General features: G+C 50.1%; 1 protein-coding gene across 1 annotated transcript in view; it reads right to left on the bottom strand.

The window, feature by feature from the left end:
- The window catches only part of BSN (bassoon presynaptic cytomatrix protein), a 95,030-nt gene that overhangs the window by 53,295 nt on the left and 19,609 nt on the right, over positions 1-22,126 (bottom strand). The window contains exon 2 of the mRNA XM_075514385.1: positions 17,523-17,922. Coding sequence (XP_075370500.1) covers positions 17,523-17,922 — 400 coding nt within the window. The remainder of the gene's footprint in view (positions 1-17,522; positions 17,923-22,126) is intronic.

A 22,126-nucleotide genomic window follows, 5' to 3' on the forward strand; every position in this document is an offset into this window, starting at 1 on the left:
CAGGTTTCAACCCCTTGAGCTTTGCGTGCCCACGTGCTCTAAGTGCAGCCCCAGGTCCCCTCCTGCTCCGTAATGCGGGACTTCCACACGAGCCCTCTGGGTCAAGGAAAGCCTAATGGCTTGCTTTGCCTTTTTCTGCTGCCGCGCCCGCGCCCTGCTGCCAGCCGAAGGACGGACGTCCAGAGTAACAGCAGCCTCTGGTCCTGCTCGCTTACCGTCTTCTGCAGAACTAAACCCGCGCCTGGGAGGCAGCGGGGCAGCTCAAAACTTTCCTGCCCGAAGCAGAGAAATACATGAGGCCATGGGGTTTCTCTGGGCGCAAAGCGACCACCGTGTAGAGCAGTGATACAATTCATAGCTATAATGCTATAAAGAGCATAGGCTGCTCCCAATAAATAGACTTAACAGATTAATTTAAAAACAGCCCAGTTCCCTGTTGGTAACACAGAATAAAATCATCATTCGTTTACTGTATGGCTCCACATTTATTCAGTTACGAGCGGGCCCTGTTGCAGCCTTGCCCATGAGTTTCTGGCTCCTTTGGGAACCCTCCTGGACAATTACAATAATAGTAGATAACGGCTGTAGCTCAGGGACTAAGCTAGACACGCGTGAGTATCCGAAGGTCATTTTACGCCCCAAACTTTGCGTCACCTTGGCAGCATCAACGCCTGAGTTGATGACAACTCAGTTGATGCCAACGTCACAGCAGCAGCCAGGGCGGAGAGGATCGTGATCCTCTGACCCAGCAGCGAGCGTCTGGGACAGAAGTTTTCAAACAATCAAGACAACCCCGGTGCTAGTGTCAACAGCCCAAAGTATTTTCAGAGACAGAGTCACAGACCAGGTGTTATGGCCTCACGTTTTCTGCAGACTGAAGGAGCCAAGTTAGGTCCCACTTATCCTGGGCCAACACGTATTTATGAGTGAAGCCGCTGGAATGAACAACTTCTGCAAATGAACATACGAGAGTGGATCAATGCATCAAAGGAGAATGTATTTTCTGTCTTTCTTTTTTTTTTATTATTCTGGATTAAATATGTAATAAATGCTCTTGTAGAATTTAAGGCCTGAAGATAGACAAGCCATTGCACAATCTTTTTACATACCTAAACAGATTTAATTGCTCAATTATTCCAGATAAACACTATAAGTTCCCTGCCATGAATAATTTATAATCCAGCTAGCCACACAATCTATGAAACACCAATCTATGGCTGCAGCAAAGGGAAAGCGAGCAGATGCCACGATCCTGAGACACCCCGGCTTGCTACCAAACGTCGGCCAAAGGAGCAATAGCACAAGCTGCCCACGGCAGGTTTATGCCCAAGGCAGGTCTGATCTTGCTTGAAATCCCTCAGCCTGTGTCTTCATTTGGGTTACCGTGTTGCTCGGAGGATACAAACATTGAACAAATTAAACGGGCGCAAAATCCAGCTGTGCACCTGGGAGGAGACGGGCGCGGTACAACCCCGCTCTGTTCACGGTCGGGACGGCGCTGGGACAGCCCTCCTCAGGAGCCGGCTGTACTGGTTTCCCCAGGAATTTCATTAGAGGATCGCGATGGAGCGTAAGAGCCCCAGCGAAGCCCGATGGGACACGGCGCACTGGGGGACGGAGGCCTGCGGGGGCTGTCGCGAGGGACGGCGCTCGGCACCCTGCGGAGGAGGCAGGGGAAAGGAGGACTGCTGGGGGAACGAAAGGTCCTGTCCCGCCGGGACTTACCACGCGCGGACAGGAGAGACCCGAGAGAGGGACCTGGAAGGTGTCCAGAGGGAGGGTTAATCCTAAACCCATGACGAAGCCATCCCAGGCAGCCCCCTTCCCACGCAGAGGAGTAACGAACCGCAGCGCTGAGCGCTGCCCGGGGAACGCTGTGGTACCAACCATACAAAGGGTAGGAGGGGCAGGGACCACCTCCGGGCTCCAGTGACCCTGAACGAGCGCAGAAGGCTTTCCCGTGGGGCTCGGGGCCCTACCATAAGCCTTGAGCATCTTTACGACTCTCCGAGAAGCAGACGAGAGGCGCTGGGTGGGTTTCCTCCACCCTGGGCGCCCAGGACTGCCTTTCCCCGCCCCGCTCCCCACTCTTGCTAATAGATGCTCCTGCATCTGAATTTTATTTACACTGCTGCTTCGTTCCGACAAACCCGTATTAAAGGCTTCGGGATTTTGCCCTGATATCCTGCAGCAGCAAGAAGAGGGGGTTGCAAGGGCCTCTGAAAGGTTTTGGCTCTATCCTCTGCCCCCAGGCAGGATCAAACACGCCTGCACTGCTGCCGACAGATCTTTGTCTAATTCGGTCTCCAAAACTTCCTGCCAGTTGTGGATTTACTGGGTGGGCAGCGAAAGGGGGAATAAAGGGGCTTTGGCTTAACTACTCTCACTGCTAGAAAACATTCTCAAAATATTAACCTAAGTCTTCCTTGCAGCCCAAGTCCGTTACTTGCCATCCTACAGACCACAAACACTGAACAACAGCTATTTTATTCAGTAAAAGTGGCCTACGACCAGCTTCCCTGCTGAAGGCGTCTGTCCGGGGGAGCACGTCCCAGCACCAAGACCACAACGTGCAAAATGTCTCCTAGAGGTGACTGGCCACCACCTTCACGCTGCAGAACTCTTGGTCTTGATCTCCCCGGGGCTCCACGGCACGTCCACGGCCTTCAGACCCAATCAATGGTTTTCTGCGTTTCCAGGTACAGTTTCCGTGCATTTTTAGGAGCTGCTCGGGCAGTGTTGGAGGACTGCGTGCTATGAAAGGAGCTCAGCCTTGCATGGTCCCATCAAAGCAGTCTACGGACCACCTGCCCCCAGACGCACCTCCCACTTCGCCTTCTTCTGGAGAGACCCACTTGGGTGGCCCTGGCACCTGAAACAGGCTTACAAGTATGGCCATAAACACCAGCAACAGTTTGTCCAGTCACCAGCTACCTATTTTAATAAATTAGAATAGGTTTTCTGTGTTACTGAAAGGAACGTTTTAAAAAAAGTGTTAAAAAAACCTCAAAATGTTTAGAATTTTAATGTTTTAAAAAACATTTTACATCCAAAATTCCTATCCCCATCCAAAAGCACCTGGAACCAGCTCATAAGTCATCATCTACTACTTAAAAATGTATCAATTCCAACACAAAAATCTGCAAAAAGTTAGAATTTGAACAGATACCTGTAAAACCACATCCTTGTTAATTGGGTTTTTATAGCCATTATATACCCTCTAAGAAGGGGATACTTAATTGCAAGCCAGTCTACAATAGCAATCACCCTGTCTTCAAAAACAAACGCTAATTGCAAAACAAGATTAAAGTTGGTCATTCAAATCATGATTTTTTTGCTTGCTGATCTAAAGTCATTATCGCCATGGAGACCTAAGCTGATACACCCCGGGAAGGTCCATAAAGTCTTAATCAGAAGGAATCCTGCTATCCACAAGGCTGCCGCCTCTGTCGTCACCCAAGCCAAAATACGAAGTTGCCCAATTAGGGCAGCTCTGCTGCCCTCCTGATGGGGGGCTCAAGGATCGCCATAGGGCAACCTGCCCGGGACTCCTCAGCCCCGTTTCAAACCCTGCGCAAGCTTACAATGGAAGTTAGTTTTGTTCTGCTCAAACGAGGGGCCGAGTCCTCGATTGCAAAACTAGAAACCATTACAGAAGAGAAAAAATTGCAAATAGAAATTGCTCAGTTAAAAAAAAAAAACCACACATCGCAGAAGCAAATCTGTCCTCCACCTTTCTGGGCTTCTTAGCTTTTCTTTGAAAGATCTCCAAACAGCAGCAGCTTTGGGTCCACACAAAAAAACCCAACCAAACAACAAAAAACCCCAAACTCACCATGCAAGAATTCTCTCACAAACACCCCTTGGTGCAAGCACGCCGCTGTCGACCACTATTTCAACGCTGCCTTCAGCCCCTTACTGCCCGCACAGCCGGCTATCGCACCCCGCGGCGCATGGGGAGCATCCCCCTTGCCGAGACGCTCCTGAGCCCCCTTGCTCCCACTGCTGAGCTACAGCAACATTTCTAGCACCGGTGGCTGCAAAGAGAAGATGGAAAGAGGGATGGAGATGTATTGGACACAGCGGTGCACGCAACCCCAAGCAATAAATACCAGAGAAATAAATCAGGTTGCTCATTTGAACAAAGCATTTAAGAGCTCCTCGACGAGGACATCCGTCCCTGCCATCACAGCTGACAACTCAGTCCGCTGGAGCGGACCAGTGTTTAATGAAATCTCAAATTAATTTGTCAAGCAAAGAGGAAAAAAAGCTTCTCTTACTTGTAAATACTGCATTTTTGATTAAAGCATCACAGCTGTGACAGACAGCTATCTCCAGGCAGCTACCCTATGCCTCTGGCAGGACATTTTTGAAAAGGTGCACAGCTTCTATAAAAGCATTTCTTAGTCAAGCCCTATAGCTCAATACATCATCTTTAGGTGCCGAATGCGCCCAGCACCCCCGTGCTGGGTCCCCTCCACTGGTGCTGCTGCGGCAGCCAAGGAGCAGGTTGGAGTGGGTGACGGGCAACGCAAGCTGCAGTGCTCCAGGAACAGCACCGCTCCGTGTCCATCCAGGCAGAAGGGAAACTACAGAGGAGCAAACTGCACAGTTCAAGCTGATTTCACCCCCCTTCGATTTGCTCCAGTGCCAATTAGAAACCGCTTTTGGAGAGAAACAATAAATCTTGTCGCTGCGCCCCAGCGACTCGAGTATAATTACCAGCCACGGGGACCCTCTCTGATCTACGGTGCATTTCTCACAGGCGAGATAGCAGGACCGATCGCTGCTCCCTCCATGTTCGGGTGTTCAGCTGGAGAGGTCTCACTCCTGATTTTTGAGTGTTGTGCATCAAAACCTCCAGCTGAACGGTGGGAGCCGCACCGACTGCGAGCAATCAGACCCAGACCACCTTAAATTGGGCAGATGAGGGATGGATTGGCTGGCAAGAGGGAAGCAGCAGGACCTGAGCACCAGGGGGGGGAACATTTTACATCCAAATAAATACCACCTTCCCATAAGCTTCTATCTGCCCACAGCCTTGTCTGTTGGCGTTAACCCCCCTGCCTGGCTAGGCTGGCTCCTGGCGCTCTGCAGAGAAAGGAAAGGAGGAGAAGCAGGTCTGAATCATGGTGTGCAGCAGGCGCTGGGACGCAAAATGGCACACCAAGCACGGCCCACATCACCTCGGGGATGCTGCTCATCAGCGCACGGCGACCCACGCGCCCAGGGAGAGGGTCTTGCTGTGCTGAGACCTTTGCTTCCCAGTGGGATGCAGGCTGGGTGGCATGGGGCAACTGCCTGCAGTTGGAAGACATGGGAAAAGGGGTTGGCTGGAGAAGAAGGGGGACTTGGGGCAACAGCTTGAGCTGGCAAAAACCATCAGTAGGGGCAATGAAGCCTTCACTTTTTTTAGAAAGTAATATAGTACCCAACATTGGCCCTTGGTTGGGGTGGCATGGCTTTCAGATCACTTAATGCAGTGGACCTGTTCAGAGCCCTCCAAATGACATATCCTTCAAAACCATCAGATCATGGGACTTTTCTGGGCAGACCTGTAAAAACTTTATGCCCAGGATCTGCATAAAGCATTATTTCAACACATCCCCCGGGTCTCGACGAGAATTTAGCACCTGGAAGTAGTTATGGAAAACAGTATTTCAGAAGTTGCTGGATTTTTTTTCTTCCTAATTCAATAAAGCAATAACCATCGTCTGCTGAGAGCAAGTAATGGGATCCCAGAAGCAGCTCAAAGACAGATGGCAGCAGCAGCATGCCTGTTTGATGATATTTCTCAAAGCGCTCTCCAATTTGAAAGCCACAATCATATAATCTGGAAAATTAATATGGCAGGTCAGAACATACGGTAGAGTTTGTAAAAATGGATTTCGGGTCATTAGCTGGCCTGGCCCAGCATCGCAGTACTGACTTGGGACTCCGAAAAAAGTCAGGACTCGTGTCCCAGCCTGCCAAAGGTCCCTTGGGCAGGTTGCTCAGGACTAGATGAAAGCAGCATGCCTGGGTACAAGGGCTCAGTTTAACTGGGCTTCACCTTTTGGGGGGACCCCTCCTCTGCCCCAGCACTGTTGTTCTTGCATTAGCACGCTGGGCTCCATCAAACACCAAGGGTATTTGCTTTTCTCAAAGCTCCAAAGGTTTTGCAATACGTAGAGTACGCACTGCCCGTCACGGGCAAACCGGAGGCAGGCGTGCTCAAGGACAAGCCTCTCCCCACAGTAAGTATGCGCGTTATTTCTGAGGAATCCAGAAATTCAGGTAATTCAACTCTTCCTCAGGTCCCCAGGGTAACTTTAGCACAGACCACTAGTTTTTAGCTAGACCTTTCCACTAGACCCGGTATTTTATCTACTGGGCACCATACTCTGTTCACAGGGGGAAGAAGCAGCAAGCAATGCCTTCCAGGAGACCAGGAGAAACACAGGAGGTCTCCCAGGGAAAAAAGACGACATGGTACATCCGAGAGCACGGGAGGGGCTGAGCAGCACCAACGCGTGGCCCAGAGCCACAACGAAGCTGGTTTTGGAGGAACCCCACAGCAGAGGAGTTGCAGGGACATGGCCTTTCCAACTTCCCCCCCGCCTGCGTCTTTAGGCATTGGAGTACTCTGCAATTAAGAGAGAGGGGAGAAAACCCCAAAACTAAAGTCCCAAGGGGAGTTCCCATTCCTAGAGCCAAGCCTAGCAGTGCCCCTGCTCTGGCACGCCCAGCTGGTTGCTGCTCTATACGTGCACCCCTATACGTTTGCATCCTTAGCAGGCTTTTAATAGGGAACGCTTGCTGAGCCCACGTTTCTTGCAAAGCCGAGTTACATGCAGTGACAAGCTCGTTTGCTCTTTGGGGACAGGGCTTCAAATAGCTGCTCGCTTGTGGCAATTAAAACGGGCAGAGCGCTGCCACCAACTCCGGTAGCCTGTGCTGTGACTGATGCAAGCACCGTCTGTAGCGCTCTGATAAGGACATTGGATGATTCAGAATAATCTAAGCTTTGCTGAACATGAGCCCTGAGTGTTTGTGCTTCTGTTTCCATCTAACGGGAATACTGCGTCGTGCTCATTAGAAGGGGGAGAGGGCTGCCGGAGGTAGGTGAGCACCAAAACTTCGTCTCCGTAAGTCTGATGGGCACATCTGTCCTGCCCACCACTCAGGCCTCGTCCATGGAGGTCTCCAACTCAAGGGTCTGGCCAGTCTAACCCCATGGCTTGGACACAGCAAGGGGGTGACAGAGCAGGCGGGGAGGGAGCAAACAGTCAATGTTAAGTCTTCTTCCCATCCATTTTCCATGAGCTGCGACCAGGCAGTAGGGGCTGCTGCACAAGCAGCTGGGGCTCAGTTAAGATGCAGGAGATGGGCATCAAAGTGGGCAGGGCAAGGGAGGAAGGGGAGGGACACAGTGGCCCTTCAGTCTTCAAAACTGACTTCCAACTAGTTTAGTGCCATGTTATGTCCATGCCTTAACTCGTTTTGACCAACCTTTAATCCCACAGACCCGCTGCATAGCCTACTCCCGTCCCGTATAGACCACGTCTTTCCCCATTGAGCCATTCCAACAACTTGGCTTTGATTTCACCCGGAGCAGAAAGCCAAGCCAACGGCCCAGCCTATTTACAACATGAATCAAAACCAGAACCGAAACATCCCACCCTTCGGCCGTCCTCGATCAAAAGGTTTACAGCCTAGATAAAGTGGCGTTTCAATCCGAGTTAAAGTAACCAGTTGTCATAGTCCAATTAGCACCATACCCCTCAGATAAGGGCTGCCCAGGAGCACGGCTGCGTATCACCTCTCTGAGATGAGGAGCTGGGTACAACAGGAGGGTGAGGTCTGGGAGCGAGGCCGGAGCTTGAATTAAAGCGGTGAGGAACACCTCGGGCAGGAGGCACAAACTGCTGTCCCACAAACACCTTACTGCATTCATGGGGCTGTTTTCAGAAGTCTGATACTTTTCAGTCCACCACACTACGTGAATCCCCTCTCAGCACCTAAACGTGAGCATGGCTGAGAAACAGGGTTAGGAAGAAGCAAGTTGGGTTTCTGGTGATGGGAGCCCACACAGCTCTATAAATAGCATCAGTGATCAGCTAAAATTCAGGTCAAAAGAGATAACTGCTGAGATGTCACCACCTCTGCCAAGCACTGCTATCTTTAAAGACCAAACGAACCTCGTATGTCGTTACCGGCCAGGGTGGGAAGAGCCACATCACGGCGTCCCCTCCTGCGCCGGGGCTCTCCTGCTGGGCACCCCTCTGCCGCACCAGAGACGGCACCGTAGGGGATGCAGAGCGGGTAGCGTCTGACACCCCCCGTTATAACCACCCTGCTCCCTGCTGCTTGTAGAAAGACGGTAAACAGGAATTAATTTGGCTGGGATTAACTTAATCCCCGTTGAAGCACTGAAAGCGTTTGAAGTTTCCACCGAAGCGCTCCTCGAAGGCAGCGCAGCGTTTTACCACCAAGCACACGTGGCAAACAAGACCGTACAAGCAAGGGCTATGAAGCCCTGTGCAACGGCTGCTCTTTGGGATATTTTGTGCGTGGTGAGCGGGATCCGGAAGGACACAGAATCACAGAATCATATAGGTTGGAAAAGACCTTTAAGATCATCGAGTCCAACCGTAAACCTAACACTGCCAAAAACCACCACTACACCATGTCCCTGAGCACCTCATCCAAACGTCCTTTAAATACCTCCAGGGATGGGGACTCAACCACTTCCCTGGGAACACTCAATCACATGCGAGATATCATGTGCTCGACTGGTAGGAAAACCTCGAGCAGCAGCCGCGTGAGCAAAATAGCTCCATCCACCACCACGGGCTGTAAGTGATCGTATTCCTCTGCCTGGGGACGTCCAGGGGAGGGAACTGAAAGCAAGCAGCAGACACAGCAAAGCTTTCAAAAACATGGGGAGCCTCTGACTCGGTACCCTGCTCTGCTTTGGAGAGCTTGACAGCCGCTTCCGATCCTCAGCTTGCTTTTCTTTTTAATGATAAAGTGATATGCGAGTTGAAAGCTAGGGGAAAACCACGTCTCATCCAAGCAAACAGCTTGCCGTAACTTAATGTACCGAGGGAAGGACGGCGCAGGGCGGTGGTGGCTCAGTGCATGTGGCTTGCTGGGCTTGGTATTTATCAAGTGACAGAAGATGCCAAGAAGGAAGCGGGCCACTTCCCATCTCTCAGAAGTATTCATCTTTACTTGCAGTTGTTTTTATTACCCCTCTCCACTGCAGCATCGCTCCGGCATGTGGGAAGCCACGCTCTCCCATCCCCTCCAAACAATTTAAGACGTCACCGCGGACCCTTATGTGTCCCCGCAGTCAGGTCCCTGCTGCCGCGGCTCACGGGAGCCAGCCGTTGGCAGAGGGGAGCCACCGTGAGCAACAACAGCAACACCATTAGTCACCGGGAACCGTTTAGCCAAGATCTTTTTTGACATTTTCCGCAAGTGAATTTTGCATTATTTGAATCATCTACACAGAGCGCAGCGAAAGGTGGCATACTGGGAGGAACAGCCAGAATTACTCATGAGCTTCTTTTTTTGTTGTTGTTGGCTCTAACTTAAATTGCGATCTGTCGAACAGACGAGTCGCACATCGCTGCAGACTGCTGGGAGAAGCCCCTGCTCGGGCTGCAGCAGGGGCCGAAAAGGCAAATGAGTCATTTATATGGAGAAAGCCTCAGCAAGTACAAGTATGCTACTCTCCAGCTTTGTATTAGTTGCTTTATTCAGTGCTAATCACCCCGTTAAAAAAAGATGGAGCAGAAATAAATAAAAAGAAGTCCAAGCAAGAGAGAACAGAAGCATCCTTCACTGCAACACTGCAGACACAGGATTGAAGTGAGGGCTGGGATACTTGGTGTAGGGATAAGGGGATTAAGAGGGGAAGGGCAATGGTGAGGAAGGGCTAAAATACAGGAAACGCATACACACGCAACCTCTTGGTCCAGGGCGATAAATTCAAGGTTCTATCAATATTTTCTCACCATTAAAAAATGCAGAATATTCACTGCAATCACAAAGAGCATAGCGCCTAGCTTTTCCATCGTGCTCGCAGCACGAGGTGCTCTTGAAGAGAGCTGTAGGGCTTCTTCAGGTGGGCACATCCCCAGCGAGCGCCGGTCCCGGCCAGCCCACGCCGCAGGTGCTAGCTGAGCACCGGGGACGGGAGCTGCCCCCCAGCAGCAGACCAGACCAGGGCAAGCATCCCTGCCCGGGCGGGCGCTTCTCAGGGCAGACGCGGCCCAAATCGCTGCATCCTTATGAGAAGGCAGCCGCCGCGACGAGCCCTGGCTCCTGCAAGGAGCAGCACACGGCGCATACAGGTCACCGCTGGCTGAAGCTCCGCTAAAAAACAAACAACGAACTGGAATAAAACTCGCATTTCTCTCCTATTGCGCAGCCTGATCCAATGGAAAATTTCTCCAACAAGATCTGCAACGTAACGCTAACGACAGATTTATTTTTACAGCTACATCATGAAGAAGGATGATCTCAAAAGAGAAATCATTCTGAAACGGGCAACTTGACTCAGCAACGCAGGGGTCTGACCGGATACAGGGTGCAACCTTAGCACGTACACACCCAAAGAGCTGTCTAACACCCCAGCAGCACACAAATCCTGCCCGCCCCAGGGCGTCCTGGGTTTTGATCTGATCGCAGGAGGAAAAAAATCATACTCCTGAACTTGCTGAAAGGTGCCCAGAAGGGAGGACCGCTGCTTCCGCAGCCAGCCCTGCAGCCTTACGTCCCCAGCTACCTGCTCCTCTGCCACAGCCACCACAGGCGTGACACCTGGGGGAGAAATCCCCCGGGGGATACCAGACCAGAGAAACACTTACTGTTAAATAGCATCCCACTATAGGAACTGCTTGAGATCCAGCATTTTTCAGAGCCAGCACCCGTTCTTTAAAGGAAGGGGGAACTATAATCTCTAAATACAGCCTCGTGTTTCTGCACAAACACAACACCGCATCTTCGAGATGCGGTGCTGCACGCGTGCCAACAGCTGAGGCTGCTTCACAGCCAGGAAAACGAATAGCCAGCAAGGTCCCAAGGGCAGGAGAAAAACCTCGTCGGCTTTGCCGTTCAGCAAGAGGAGAGACCGCGTAAATAATCTCGCGGCTCCTCCTCTGCCGTCAGTCCCGTTGCAAAGAGCTAAATCAAACCCGGAGCTGACGCACCCAGAGAAAACTTGGAAGTTTAGGAGATGCCATGCCAGCATTGCCCCACAGCTTCTCAATGAAGAGCCAGGAAGCAGAAGGACCACTTTGGTCCTTGGTTGTTTAAAAAGGCGGAGACACAGGGGAGATTAAACGTCTCAAAAATCATGTTTAATTATCTATTGGCAAGCAATATATTCACCCTTCTTCATCCAGCCCTCCCGTGCTCACCCCTTGATGCTCCCCGAGCTCACTGGTCAGGGGACTCTGTCCGAGTCCCAGAAACCGCCACATTAACACCCGGGAAGGACGGGGCGGCGTGTCAGAGCACAACATACTGCAAAATGTGGCTTCAAGCCACGTAAATGACAGAAACATAAGTTACAGTCGTGCTCCAACAACTTCAGGGCTACCCAGACCCCAAGGGACCTGCGCCCAGCTGCTCCCCACCAAATCGTTTCGGCATCTATTAGACCCCAGGGTAAAACCGCTGAACCCAACGGGGATTTTGCCCACGCTTACGCAGCAGGCATCAGAGACCTGTAAATGTTTGGATGTTCGCTGAATGACAGGCAGGAGATGAGAGGGATGAAAGTAGGAGACTGGGGATTTACCGCTACTAATAACGGCCACCGTTTTAACGTAGAACTAATAACCCCCCCGGCACCCCTAAGCACAGCCCTTTGCTCGTGGGGCCGCTGAACCAGTGCTCACCAGTCAAGCCAAAGCCTCCTGAAGCGTAAATACTTCAGACTGGATCCTTAATTCACAAGAACAGCAGGTTTTACTGGAAATCGGGCACTAACACGCTGCAAGGTATAAAACTGAGACAATGAACCGATTGAGAAATGGGCTCTTAGGAAAAGCAGCATATGAACACCTTCACCATTTCTGCGACATTCAGTCTCTTTTTTTTTTTTTTTTTTTTAAAGTCATTTGCTAAGTGAATGAGGTGGTGCTGCCAGCAGGCCCCGCTCCTGCTGGTGGAGCTGGGCTGGAGAAGGCTTTTCTGAATTTTCTTACAGCATTGAGTAGAAAACCATCCACTGGTACGTTATGATCGGATAATTACAGCCCTATCCTGTACATTCACACTTATATTAGGAGAAGCGGGCCTGTGTGAACCTCAGGAGGTTCAACAAGGCCAAGCGCAGGGTCCTACACCTGGGTCGGGGCAGTCCTCGGTTTCAATACAGGCTGGGGGATGAAGGGATCGAGGGCAGCCCTGCGGAAAAGGACTTGGGGGTCCACGAGCCCACAACGTGCGCTCGCAGCCCAGAAGGCCAACCCTACCCTGGGCTGCATCACAAGCAGCGTGGCCAGCAGGTCGAGGGGGGGGGATCCTGCCCCTCTGCTCCGCTCTGGTGAGACCCCCCTGCAGTCCTGCGTCCAGCGCTGGAGCCCTCGGCACAAGGAGGACATGGAGCTGTGGGAGCGGGTCCAGAGGAGGGACACGAAAATGACCCGAGGGCTGGAGCACCTCTGCTACGAGGACAGGCTGAGAGAGCTGGGGTTGTTCAGCCTGGGGAAGAGAAGGCACCGGGGAGACCTCATAGCAGCCTGCCAGGACTTAAAGGGGGCCTATAGGAAAGATGGGGACAGACTTTTTAGCAAGGCCTGTTGTGACAGGACAAGGAGCAATGGTTTTAAACTAAGGGAGGGCAGATTTAGACTGGAGTTAAGAAAGAAATTTTTTACGATGAGGCTGGTGAGGCACTGGCCCAGGTTGCCCAGATTGGTGGTAGATGTCTCATCCCTGGAAACATCCAAGGTCAGGTTGGACAGGGCTCTGAGCAACCTGATCTGGTTGAAGATGTCCCTGCTCTTGCAGGGTTTTGGACTAGATGACCTGTAAAGGTCCCTTCCAACCCAAGCCATTCTATGATTCTATTATTTCATTCTCACCCCCTCAGCTGATGGTGTGCTTCCCATTAATACAATTTAAACATTTACCTAAAAACTTCAAATTATTTTTGTGGCTATCTCCTCTCGCTACAGATAACTCAAGAGCTGCTGAGAGGTTTTCCTCTCCTGAACAAACAACCTTGACCACTCTTGGGAAACCAAGCAGCAAGTTTTTAATCCTCCCTGAGACTTTTCACATTTCACTTGCAAAGGTCCGCGATCAAAGGTTGGTGACGATCTCACATGGCACGGAGCACGTAGGGAACAGATTTATTTTCAAATATTTTAAATATTTCATATCACATTATATTCATACTGTAAAAAGTACAAAGAATCTCTTCGATCTCCCTAAGTAGAGCTAAAAACGTGGACCAGAACTGAAGTTTAACAAGTATTACCACTTCGTGCAGTCACAAACACAGCAAATACATTCGGAATGGCTTGGGGACAAAAGCAGGGACTTCAAAAAGAAAGTAATTTGGTGAAGAACATACATGTATGGATACGCTCCTTTTATTCAGGGTGGGGGAAAAAATATCTACTGCATGCATCTGAATGGAACTGCATCTGATGAACACGATTTCAAACTGGAAAAAAGCACAATGGAAACGTAAGGAAGAACACAAAGATTTTCTATAATCCCAAAGCGGTTGCAAGCAAACCTATTAGGCAGCCAGACATTTTGAGTTTCATTTCAGCACTAACTAAAGCACGTATTTTAATGCTGTGCCACTGCTCTTGATTAAAATCAAAACCAAGTTCTAAATTTTTTCGGTTTAGCACTTAGGATGGGAAGGAAATGAATTAAAAGAAACACAAAAAACTTTAAAAGAACACCGAAGAAGAAATTAATTTCTCAAATTAGCAGCGTGCAGTGGCACTTCAAAACCCTAGAGAAACAGAAAGGATGCCTGCAGGTTACTCCTTGTGATACCAAACAGAGCAAATCCAATCAGATGAACATGCTGCAGGATCAGTCAGGCGAAAGCCACAGGAGCAGCATTACAAAGTGAAAGATGTACAAAAAGAGGATTTTCTAAACCTATTGTACTGGCTTGAAACTGAGCTATTCCCCCCCGGAGGAGATGACAGCCTTGCTGGTATGGTCCTGCAGAACAAGCTGTCCAAAAAAACCCTCAAAGACAACACAGTGGAAAACTAGAAAAGAAGTTTTAATGAGAAATTGAAAATCCTACTAGAACGTTAGGGCTACAATATTGCATTCAAAATAACGCATCTCCATTCAAAAGCCTATTTCCTACATAGACATGTAAGCAAACTGTTAAATTTTACCATGCTGTTTCATAACTTCTTGTCTTTAGTGGTGCCATTGTAGCTCCCTCCTTCACATTTCCCCTTGCTTAAAATAACCGTCTATGGCAAGAGCGCTGACCTTCAGGAATAAGTGAATGAACGAGAAAACTGGCACACCAGCACGCAACCAAATTGAAAACGATGACAGCAGTTATTGCACAGCGCGGAGATGAACAGAGGGAAGAATATGATTATCCACATGTAAAATATTGAGTGACACCGACAGCAGACAGGAACTTCTGTTTGCCCAGTCTTGTGAAACAAGAACGAGCTGGTGCTCAAAGGAATAAAGAGACAGCAAATAAAAAAAACCAAAAAAGATTATTTTTTTTCTTGCTCAGCAAGCAATCAACTCAAGATGCCATAGAGGCCAACTGCTTCGTCATGATAGAAATTCATTACTTGCCTTTAAGATAAAATGACCATCAAGCCAGAAAAGGAATAAAATAAAAGATAAGACAAAGAAAACTTAATTTTTCAAAGGAATGTATATGCTTCTGAGCAGAAGGTATCGCCTAATTATCGAGCTCAAGTGTTTTGCTAGGGGGTACGGCTAACCCTCCTCTGAAAAATCTGCTCTTGCTACTTGTAAGTGGCAGGATGGAGCATGATGGACTACAGCTTGTATACCAAGTCTGTTGTTATTTTATATGTATAGAAAAGATATATTAAAAAGCTATTTTATAATTTATATATTATATATATACACACATAAAAAAATATAAAAGACATCAAGCTTATATAAACATCAGGCTCTCAAAAGGGTTTCAGAAGTCAACGCACGTGGCTGTGTTACGCCAGACAAGTACCAGAGTTCCCGCCTCGCCACCCCTGCGGTTTCTGGATGTACCAAGTAAAACACAATTTTGGTTTTCCTGGGTTTGGTTTTCTTTGAAAATGTGATATTTTCGATGATTTAATTCTACTAGAAAGCCTTGGAAGCAGAAAGAGAAGTTACAAATCCATATCTACTGCAGCACGAAGTAGACACATCAACTATTCACATGAAAATATATTCATAAGGAAATGCAAGTGGAAAATACAACCCCACAAATGCCCTCATTAGCAATACTGTGCAGCCACCCGGCAGCACCTGCCGGGTTTGAGGGAGCGGACTGGATGGATGTTTTGCCCTGTGAGGGACGGTCAAGCAGTGGAGCGGGTGGGACCAGCAGATCCATCCTTGGGAGTTTGAGACCCAACCGGATAAAGCCCGGACCTCCCCTGCCTGATCTCTGCTTTGAGCAGAGGTTGGACTAGGTGACCTCTGGAGGTCCTTTCCAGCCTGGCTCCTACCATCAAGAAAGCAAGCAACCTCCGAGCTGCCTCCCGTTAACCCTTTTTAACGCCACCAGACGGCTTCAGACGCCTTCCTATGTGACTCTAGAATAGCAGCACAAGTGATGATGCCGAGGAAAGCGAGTCACACTTCAACAAGGCAGTAACCACCGTCGCTCCCCCAGCCAGCCCGTCACCCGGGCTGCCAACACAAGCTGCAAACAGCAATCCTGGACAACTGTTTTCATCCCCCAGCTCCCTCAACGACCTACTTACAAGTCATAAGGTTGCTTGCTGTTGAAATACATATTAAACTCAGAACAAACAAACAAACAAAAAAAAAACCACACACCCCACATCTTTTTTCATCCCAGGTTCAATTTTTTTAATTTGATGTTTAAAAATGCTCGGCAGTCAATCACATTTCAGAGGGCATAGAGACCTAGAGATGCTATGAGATGGCCTAGAGATGCTAAGCAGAAACTCCATGCACACACACGTTTTCACATGGCTGTCTACAAGAGAGACTCTGGGCAGGGGCCACTGCGGGAAAGCTCTGGGGGCAAGGCAGCGGAGACAGGTCCCGGCTGACCAGAAACTGAGAATAGGTGCATTTTGGTTTATTTATTTGCTGTTTAACTGCTACTATTCAGAGTAGTTGGTCAACTTTCAACGCAGTGCTTGGACAACAAAATAAATGTTCAGCAAATCAATTCAGAAGTGAAACAGAAGTGTGACCCATAGCATTTCCTTGCAGAAGCCTGAATTTCCATCTCAGGGCCCTTTGTTAAGGTCTGAGACCTCGTACTGATCTTCACAGGAGTAAGTACGTGTCTTTACGGGGTACAAAAGCAGCACCCAGCTAATTATGTCTTGCTATACCAGGGGTATCAGCTACCCCAACTCTCCTTCCGCCGGGAAAAGGGACTGGAAGGCAGGAGTCTCTCCAACAACAGTGCTTAGAAACCGCTGTCTGGTGTCAGGAGCAAGCACTGCGTGCCTACCAGAAACAGCTACTGGCAATAACACGTGGGTACCCAGGGGAATTCAGTGCCCGCATCCTCTTTTCTCACACACTGGAGTGGCACAGGGGCTTTCCAAAGCACAGCTTAGCGTTTCTGTTATTGAGCCTGAGAGTAGGAATCCCAATGGTTTGGCTCTTAACAGCTGCAAAAAGCGTTCCACGTCCCTTTCCACCCTGCGTGGAGGTCTCTGACCTGATGGACTGGCAAGGGGAGCCCCAGCCAGCCCCAGCACCCCTTGCTCGCCATTGCTGCCGGATCCGCCCCGGGAACCCGGCACATCCATTTCACACATCCCACACGGCACGAAACACTCCCCCAGCAAGGCACCATCTCACGCACAACTTCGCACTTCTCTCCTGCCACCAAGCCTGACGCTGTCTGAAACTCACCCGCCACCAAAACATCATCACCCGGGATGAGTCAGGGTCTGAGACAACTGACACCTTGGGGCTGCCAACAACCCCTCTGCTCTCCTCCCGCAGTCGAGTCCTTCAACTTCAGGGCAGTTTTGTGTACGTGGACCTCACCTCAGCCAAGCATTCTGGGGTCCCGGCAACAGAGACTGAACCTCTCTGGTGGTCTACCATTTCCTTTTAACTAATTTACCTCCCTTGTCTCATTATAGCTCACATTATCGCAACTATCCCGATTAACCAGCAGAACCCTTGCTCTTGGGCAATGCTTTGCAGCTGCCAAAAGCAAAGGTGCAACTTCTGTGCTTGGAGAAAACAAGAACCTCTCCCTGCAAACCTTGGCGGCAGCCGCTGCACCGCCCACCCGAACCGGCCGGAAAGGCTGCCCGAGGAAGAGGAGGCGTTACCTGGGTGAGGTGCGGGTTGGGGTTGAAGCCGCACTGGTTGCAGACTTTGCTGTGACACTGGGTGCAGGCGTTGAAGTTCGGCTGGCCGGGGGAGGAGGTGAGCTCTGTCGTCTTGCATATGGGGCAGAGCGTGCTGCTGGGGAGCGGGGCGATCTGCGGGAGCGAGTAGGGAGAGGTAGGGGTGCTGCCCCGGTCCGGCGACGCCGAGGGAGACCTCCCCGAGCCCTGGCTCCTGGCATCCACCTGCAGCGTCCTCCGCGGTCCCTCCGCCGGCGGTCCGGGCTGGCCCCGGCCCCTCATCTCCCGGGGGCTCTGGGAGCTGGGTGCAGTCTGTGCAAGGGAGGGGGATGCTGACCGCTGGCCCGCAGCCTGATCCAGCTGCTCTGGTCTCCTCGGCGTGCTGAAACACCATTACAAATACACATAATAAGCCAGGTTTAGTACACTTAAACGATGCCTGTCAATGCAGAAAACATCTAAAGCACCCTCTCCGCTCTCAAAGCCCCAACTCAGCCGAGGAGGCACGGTGAAACCACACTGCAAACCAGGGAAACTGTTCAGATCAGCAGAAGGATACACTTTACCTTACAAAACGAGGCACAATTTCAGCTTTCTCTTATATAACCCAGCAGCAGAGATGTAATTGAATTATTCGGCATATTCCGAGTTGAACTTTAATCAGAAAGTTGCACAGAAAACAGGAATAAGAAGTTTGGGGCAGCTCAGCCTCCTGCCAGCCAGGGGCTCCCCGTTAGCATTTTTCCAGCCCAAACCAGTGCTCGAAGAGGCAGCGGCAACTCTGGTTTGCAGATTGCCGAGCTCTTTCTGCAGGGAGACGGCCAACGCGTGCTAAACCATCTTCTCACAACCTACTTTTATGAGTTGCTGTGAAACAAAAAGACTGCACAGAGCCCTACCTATTGAAGGAAAACCCCTCCAGAAGCCCCAAGGTGGCAGGAGAACTACTTATACTTTCTTGACTGTCAAGTCACAGGTGAAAGCAACTTGAGGGCTTGTTTCCCAGGGGCCACAGCAGTGGGAAATTAAGAGAGAGGGCATCAGCTCTGCTGTAGTAATCACTACTAAAATGAGAAGCGTGGGGAACGGGGGCTCGCGTGGGCTGGCTGCCCCCCAGCTGAACCCTCTTCTGGGTGATGCGAGTCTTGGCTGGACAGAAAACCTGCTGGGATGCATCAGGTCGCCAGGACGGGGCTGTGAAACCTCCCTGTGAAACCCCAGCTACCCAGAAGGAGCAATACTGAGCTCGGCACGGCACCTGCTGCTGGCCAGGCGGCGGTCCCCATAGCCCGCGTCGGGTGCTCAGCACCCCGCGGTGCGTGCTCCCTGCCACCCAGAGCTCGGGCGGAGGGTCCCGCAGCCCCAGCGAGCTCTGGAGCAGCTCCAGCTGCAAGAGCTTTGAGTTCTCGAGCTGGCGCGAGGTCCCACGCACCCCGCCTCCCACCTTATTTCAGCGCAGGTACCCTGCAACGTGCTGCTGACGGACCACGAGTGCGTGAGAACGAATGTGTGACGGAAGATGTTTGTGTAGTTACAGGGGGTTGAGGTAACAGAATCATCCGGTGCGCACGCTAATCAAATATTTCTCAAAAAGGCAGAAGCCCTAATGCCCTTACTACCTGTGATCTACAGCTGTTTAAGGAAAAATATTACTCAGAATCTCAAATCTAATAAATTGTCGATTTACCCAAGCAGGGTCTGACCTTATAAAGGTTTAAAAAGGGAACTTAAATGCATAAAACTAATGAAATTCAAAGTGCATGTTGCCACAGTAATAGGAAGTCAGATGAAAATAAATATTAAAATAGCACTTTGGGAATACTTTTCGGCTGCAGATTGAAACCCACTTCTCTGAAGGAGGAATTGCACAATAATAATAAAGCAAAGCAATAAGGGAGTAACTGTTCTGCTCCGGACTAAAGAGGAAACTGCACCTGGCCCTGCAGCAGGACACCTGCAGTAAGCGTCATTCGCACGCCTGGCTCCTCCATCACGAATGCTGACGGCCCTGAGTTCAGAGCTGGGATTTGCCTCCTGATGCTGAGGGCTGCAAAGCTGCTGCCCCATGAAACGTGCGGCATCCGTAGCTGGTGGAGGTGGGAGAGCTCAGCCCCAGGCACCGGGAGAAAGTACTGTCAGAAAGCAAAATGCATTTTCTCTCCTTAAATTGAATTCTTATAAAAACAGCATTTATGTATTAGAATACATGCTATCCTAATGGTGTATTAAACAACATTGACATAAAATTATTTGAAAAGATTAACGTCAAGCGGTCAGTTATGGTCAAATAACTGTTGTTTGGAACAAGAGAATGGTTCTTCCACTGCAAATTTCAAAAGTCAATTTTTTTTTTCCCATTTGATATGAAAAAAGTGTTTGCCACCAAGTGGGAATTCTGACTCCAAACCGGCTCTGACCACAGAAATACCACCCAGCCACGGTTTCACTTCCCAGCTCAGTGAGAAATGGAAAAAAACCTCACAGCAGCTACCCACAGCGGAAGTGTTTAGCAGTATATTAGTAGTTATCACGATTTTTGCAGCTGGTATTAGTAGTAGTAGCAATCTGGCTTATTTAGTTCAAGTACCTTTCTTTAACTAAAGAGTGAATTTTTTGCTTAGTGAATTTTTTGCAAGCAAATCAATGTGAGGAGCACCATACCTCCGAAGCTGTGCTCCGTCAAGAGGAGCTGTCACACAAGGCACAGACACGTTTACTACATTTCCTACCCAAAACCGAGCCTGTGGCTCCCTTGAAAAAAACAAAAGCCCCTAAGAACAAATACACAAGGTGCTGTTATTTTGCCTTGAGCGTCGTTCCTGGCGCAGAAGAGGGAGGAGGGCAGCTGGGCACTCGCTGCCCGGCGGGACAGTGCTGCTCCAGAGACGCTCTCCCGGCCCGGGATGGAGCTCCCTCCCAGCTCCCTTCACCTTTCCAGGTGCAAAGAAATGCCGGGCACCACCTCCATCCCGCTCCCGGCAGCGGTTTCATTCTGTGCGCTTATATCACCACTGCCTTTATTTATTTTCTAATTATCCGAGATGCCTCAGCCGTCCCATGACACGGGCTGGTGTCTCTCACTTGCACCAGTTGAACGTGCCTGTGAAATTTTAAGACCAGAAGGAATCATCCCGTCGGTCAAATACAGCAACTAAATACAGGAGAGATGCCCCAGGAAAGAACAAGAGAATAGCCGCATGGAATCAGACGCAGGCCCACGCTTGCTGCCCCTTTTGCTAGGACACTGCGATGTCTGTACGTCTTGTACCCATCTACAAACCCTTTTTTTGTTGTTACACAAGTCCAAACTGCAGCTCATCCCCTTTTTTTCATTACAGCCTTCTTTATCACTGATAAAAATATTAACTAGCATCAGGCTGCTAACTGGGTCCAAAGGAATTCCCCCCAGTGCTACCAGATCGTTCATTAACAATTAAATTGAGATGTCTTAATAAGGCAGGATTTCACCCGTTTGATGGGGGCTGTATTGATTTTGCACTGCCCTAACTGTTGAATTAGAAATATTGGGCGATGCTCCATCAAACATCTCCGCAGGGCCCCAATTCAGCAGCGCTCTCACAGTCACCAACAGAGTTATAATTTTGTCCAAGTAAAGAATATCAAGTGTGTTTGACTAAGCTTATTAACAATTATACTGTCGAGGTTTCCATTTATTATATTCTGTCTATTAACGCCTTATCAAGAGAAGGTCAGGCAGGCAGCTCCATTAATCTGCCCCCAATCACCGGCAGGTTGAGCAGCTGGGAAGATGCCATTTTCTCCCTCTTTTTTTAATTTTTAAATTGAAAAATGATGGCTTTCTTCTTGCTTTCTAAAACTCCCTCCATTTTCCAGCAGAAAGCTGACGCAGCCTCGAACCAAGCCACGGCAGGCGCCGGCCCTGGTGCAGCCTCAGCACTGCCCGCCGCCAGCCCTCTGCTCCGCCGCCTCTTGCCCAGCCTTCCCCAGGTTCGCTGGAGCTCAGCTCTGCCTTTTGAACGCGGAGCATCAAGCCAGCGCACAGCACCAGCCCCTGCTTTCTGCGGGGAGGAATACGGCGTCTCACCGCCGAGAAGTACGCGGGGTAGCCCTCGGTCTGCAACATCAGAAGCCGGGGTTTCACTCCCAACTCCGCGGCGTAGCCGTACCACCTCTCTTCCCTCCCCTACGCTGTGAAAGAAGCATCTGCCCATCTCCCGACGTGAAGCACCGCAAAACACCCACAAAATTAACCCTCAGCTCTGTGCAAGAGAGAAGGCTAAACTGCGAGGTGGCTTGCCACGTAGCCCAGAGCTAAAAATCACCCCGGCAGATTAATCTGTACCCAGGGCTGCTTCTCCGTCAGATACCTCTCCTGATTAAAAAGCAGCAGAACTTTCCTGGTTCCACTCGGGAACAAGCACAGATATGAAACCAGCCTTTCTATTTAGGGCTGGTGCAAATGTCCTGGCGGGCTGGGAGGAGATGGAGAAGGACTAGGAGGGAACAGCTGGCTGAGATGATCAGAAGCATGAAGAGCATAACGAAAACCCAGGGTCAAAGCCGTTCTCCAGAAAATGGAGCTCAGCAATGTAACATGTCACAAG

This window comes from Mycteria americana, chromosome 11, assembly GCF_035582795.1.
Source record: "Mycteria americana isolate JAX WOST 10 ecotype Jacksonville Zoo and Gardens chromosome 11, USCA_MyAme_1.0, whole genome shotgun sequence".
Classification (NCBI taxonomy): domain Eukaryota; kingdom Metazoa; phylum Chordata; class Aves; order Ciconiiformes; family Ciconiidae; genus Mycteria; species Mycteria americana.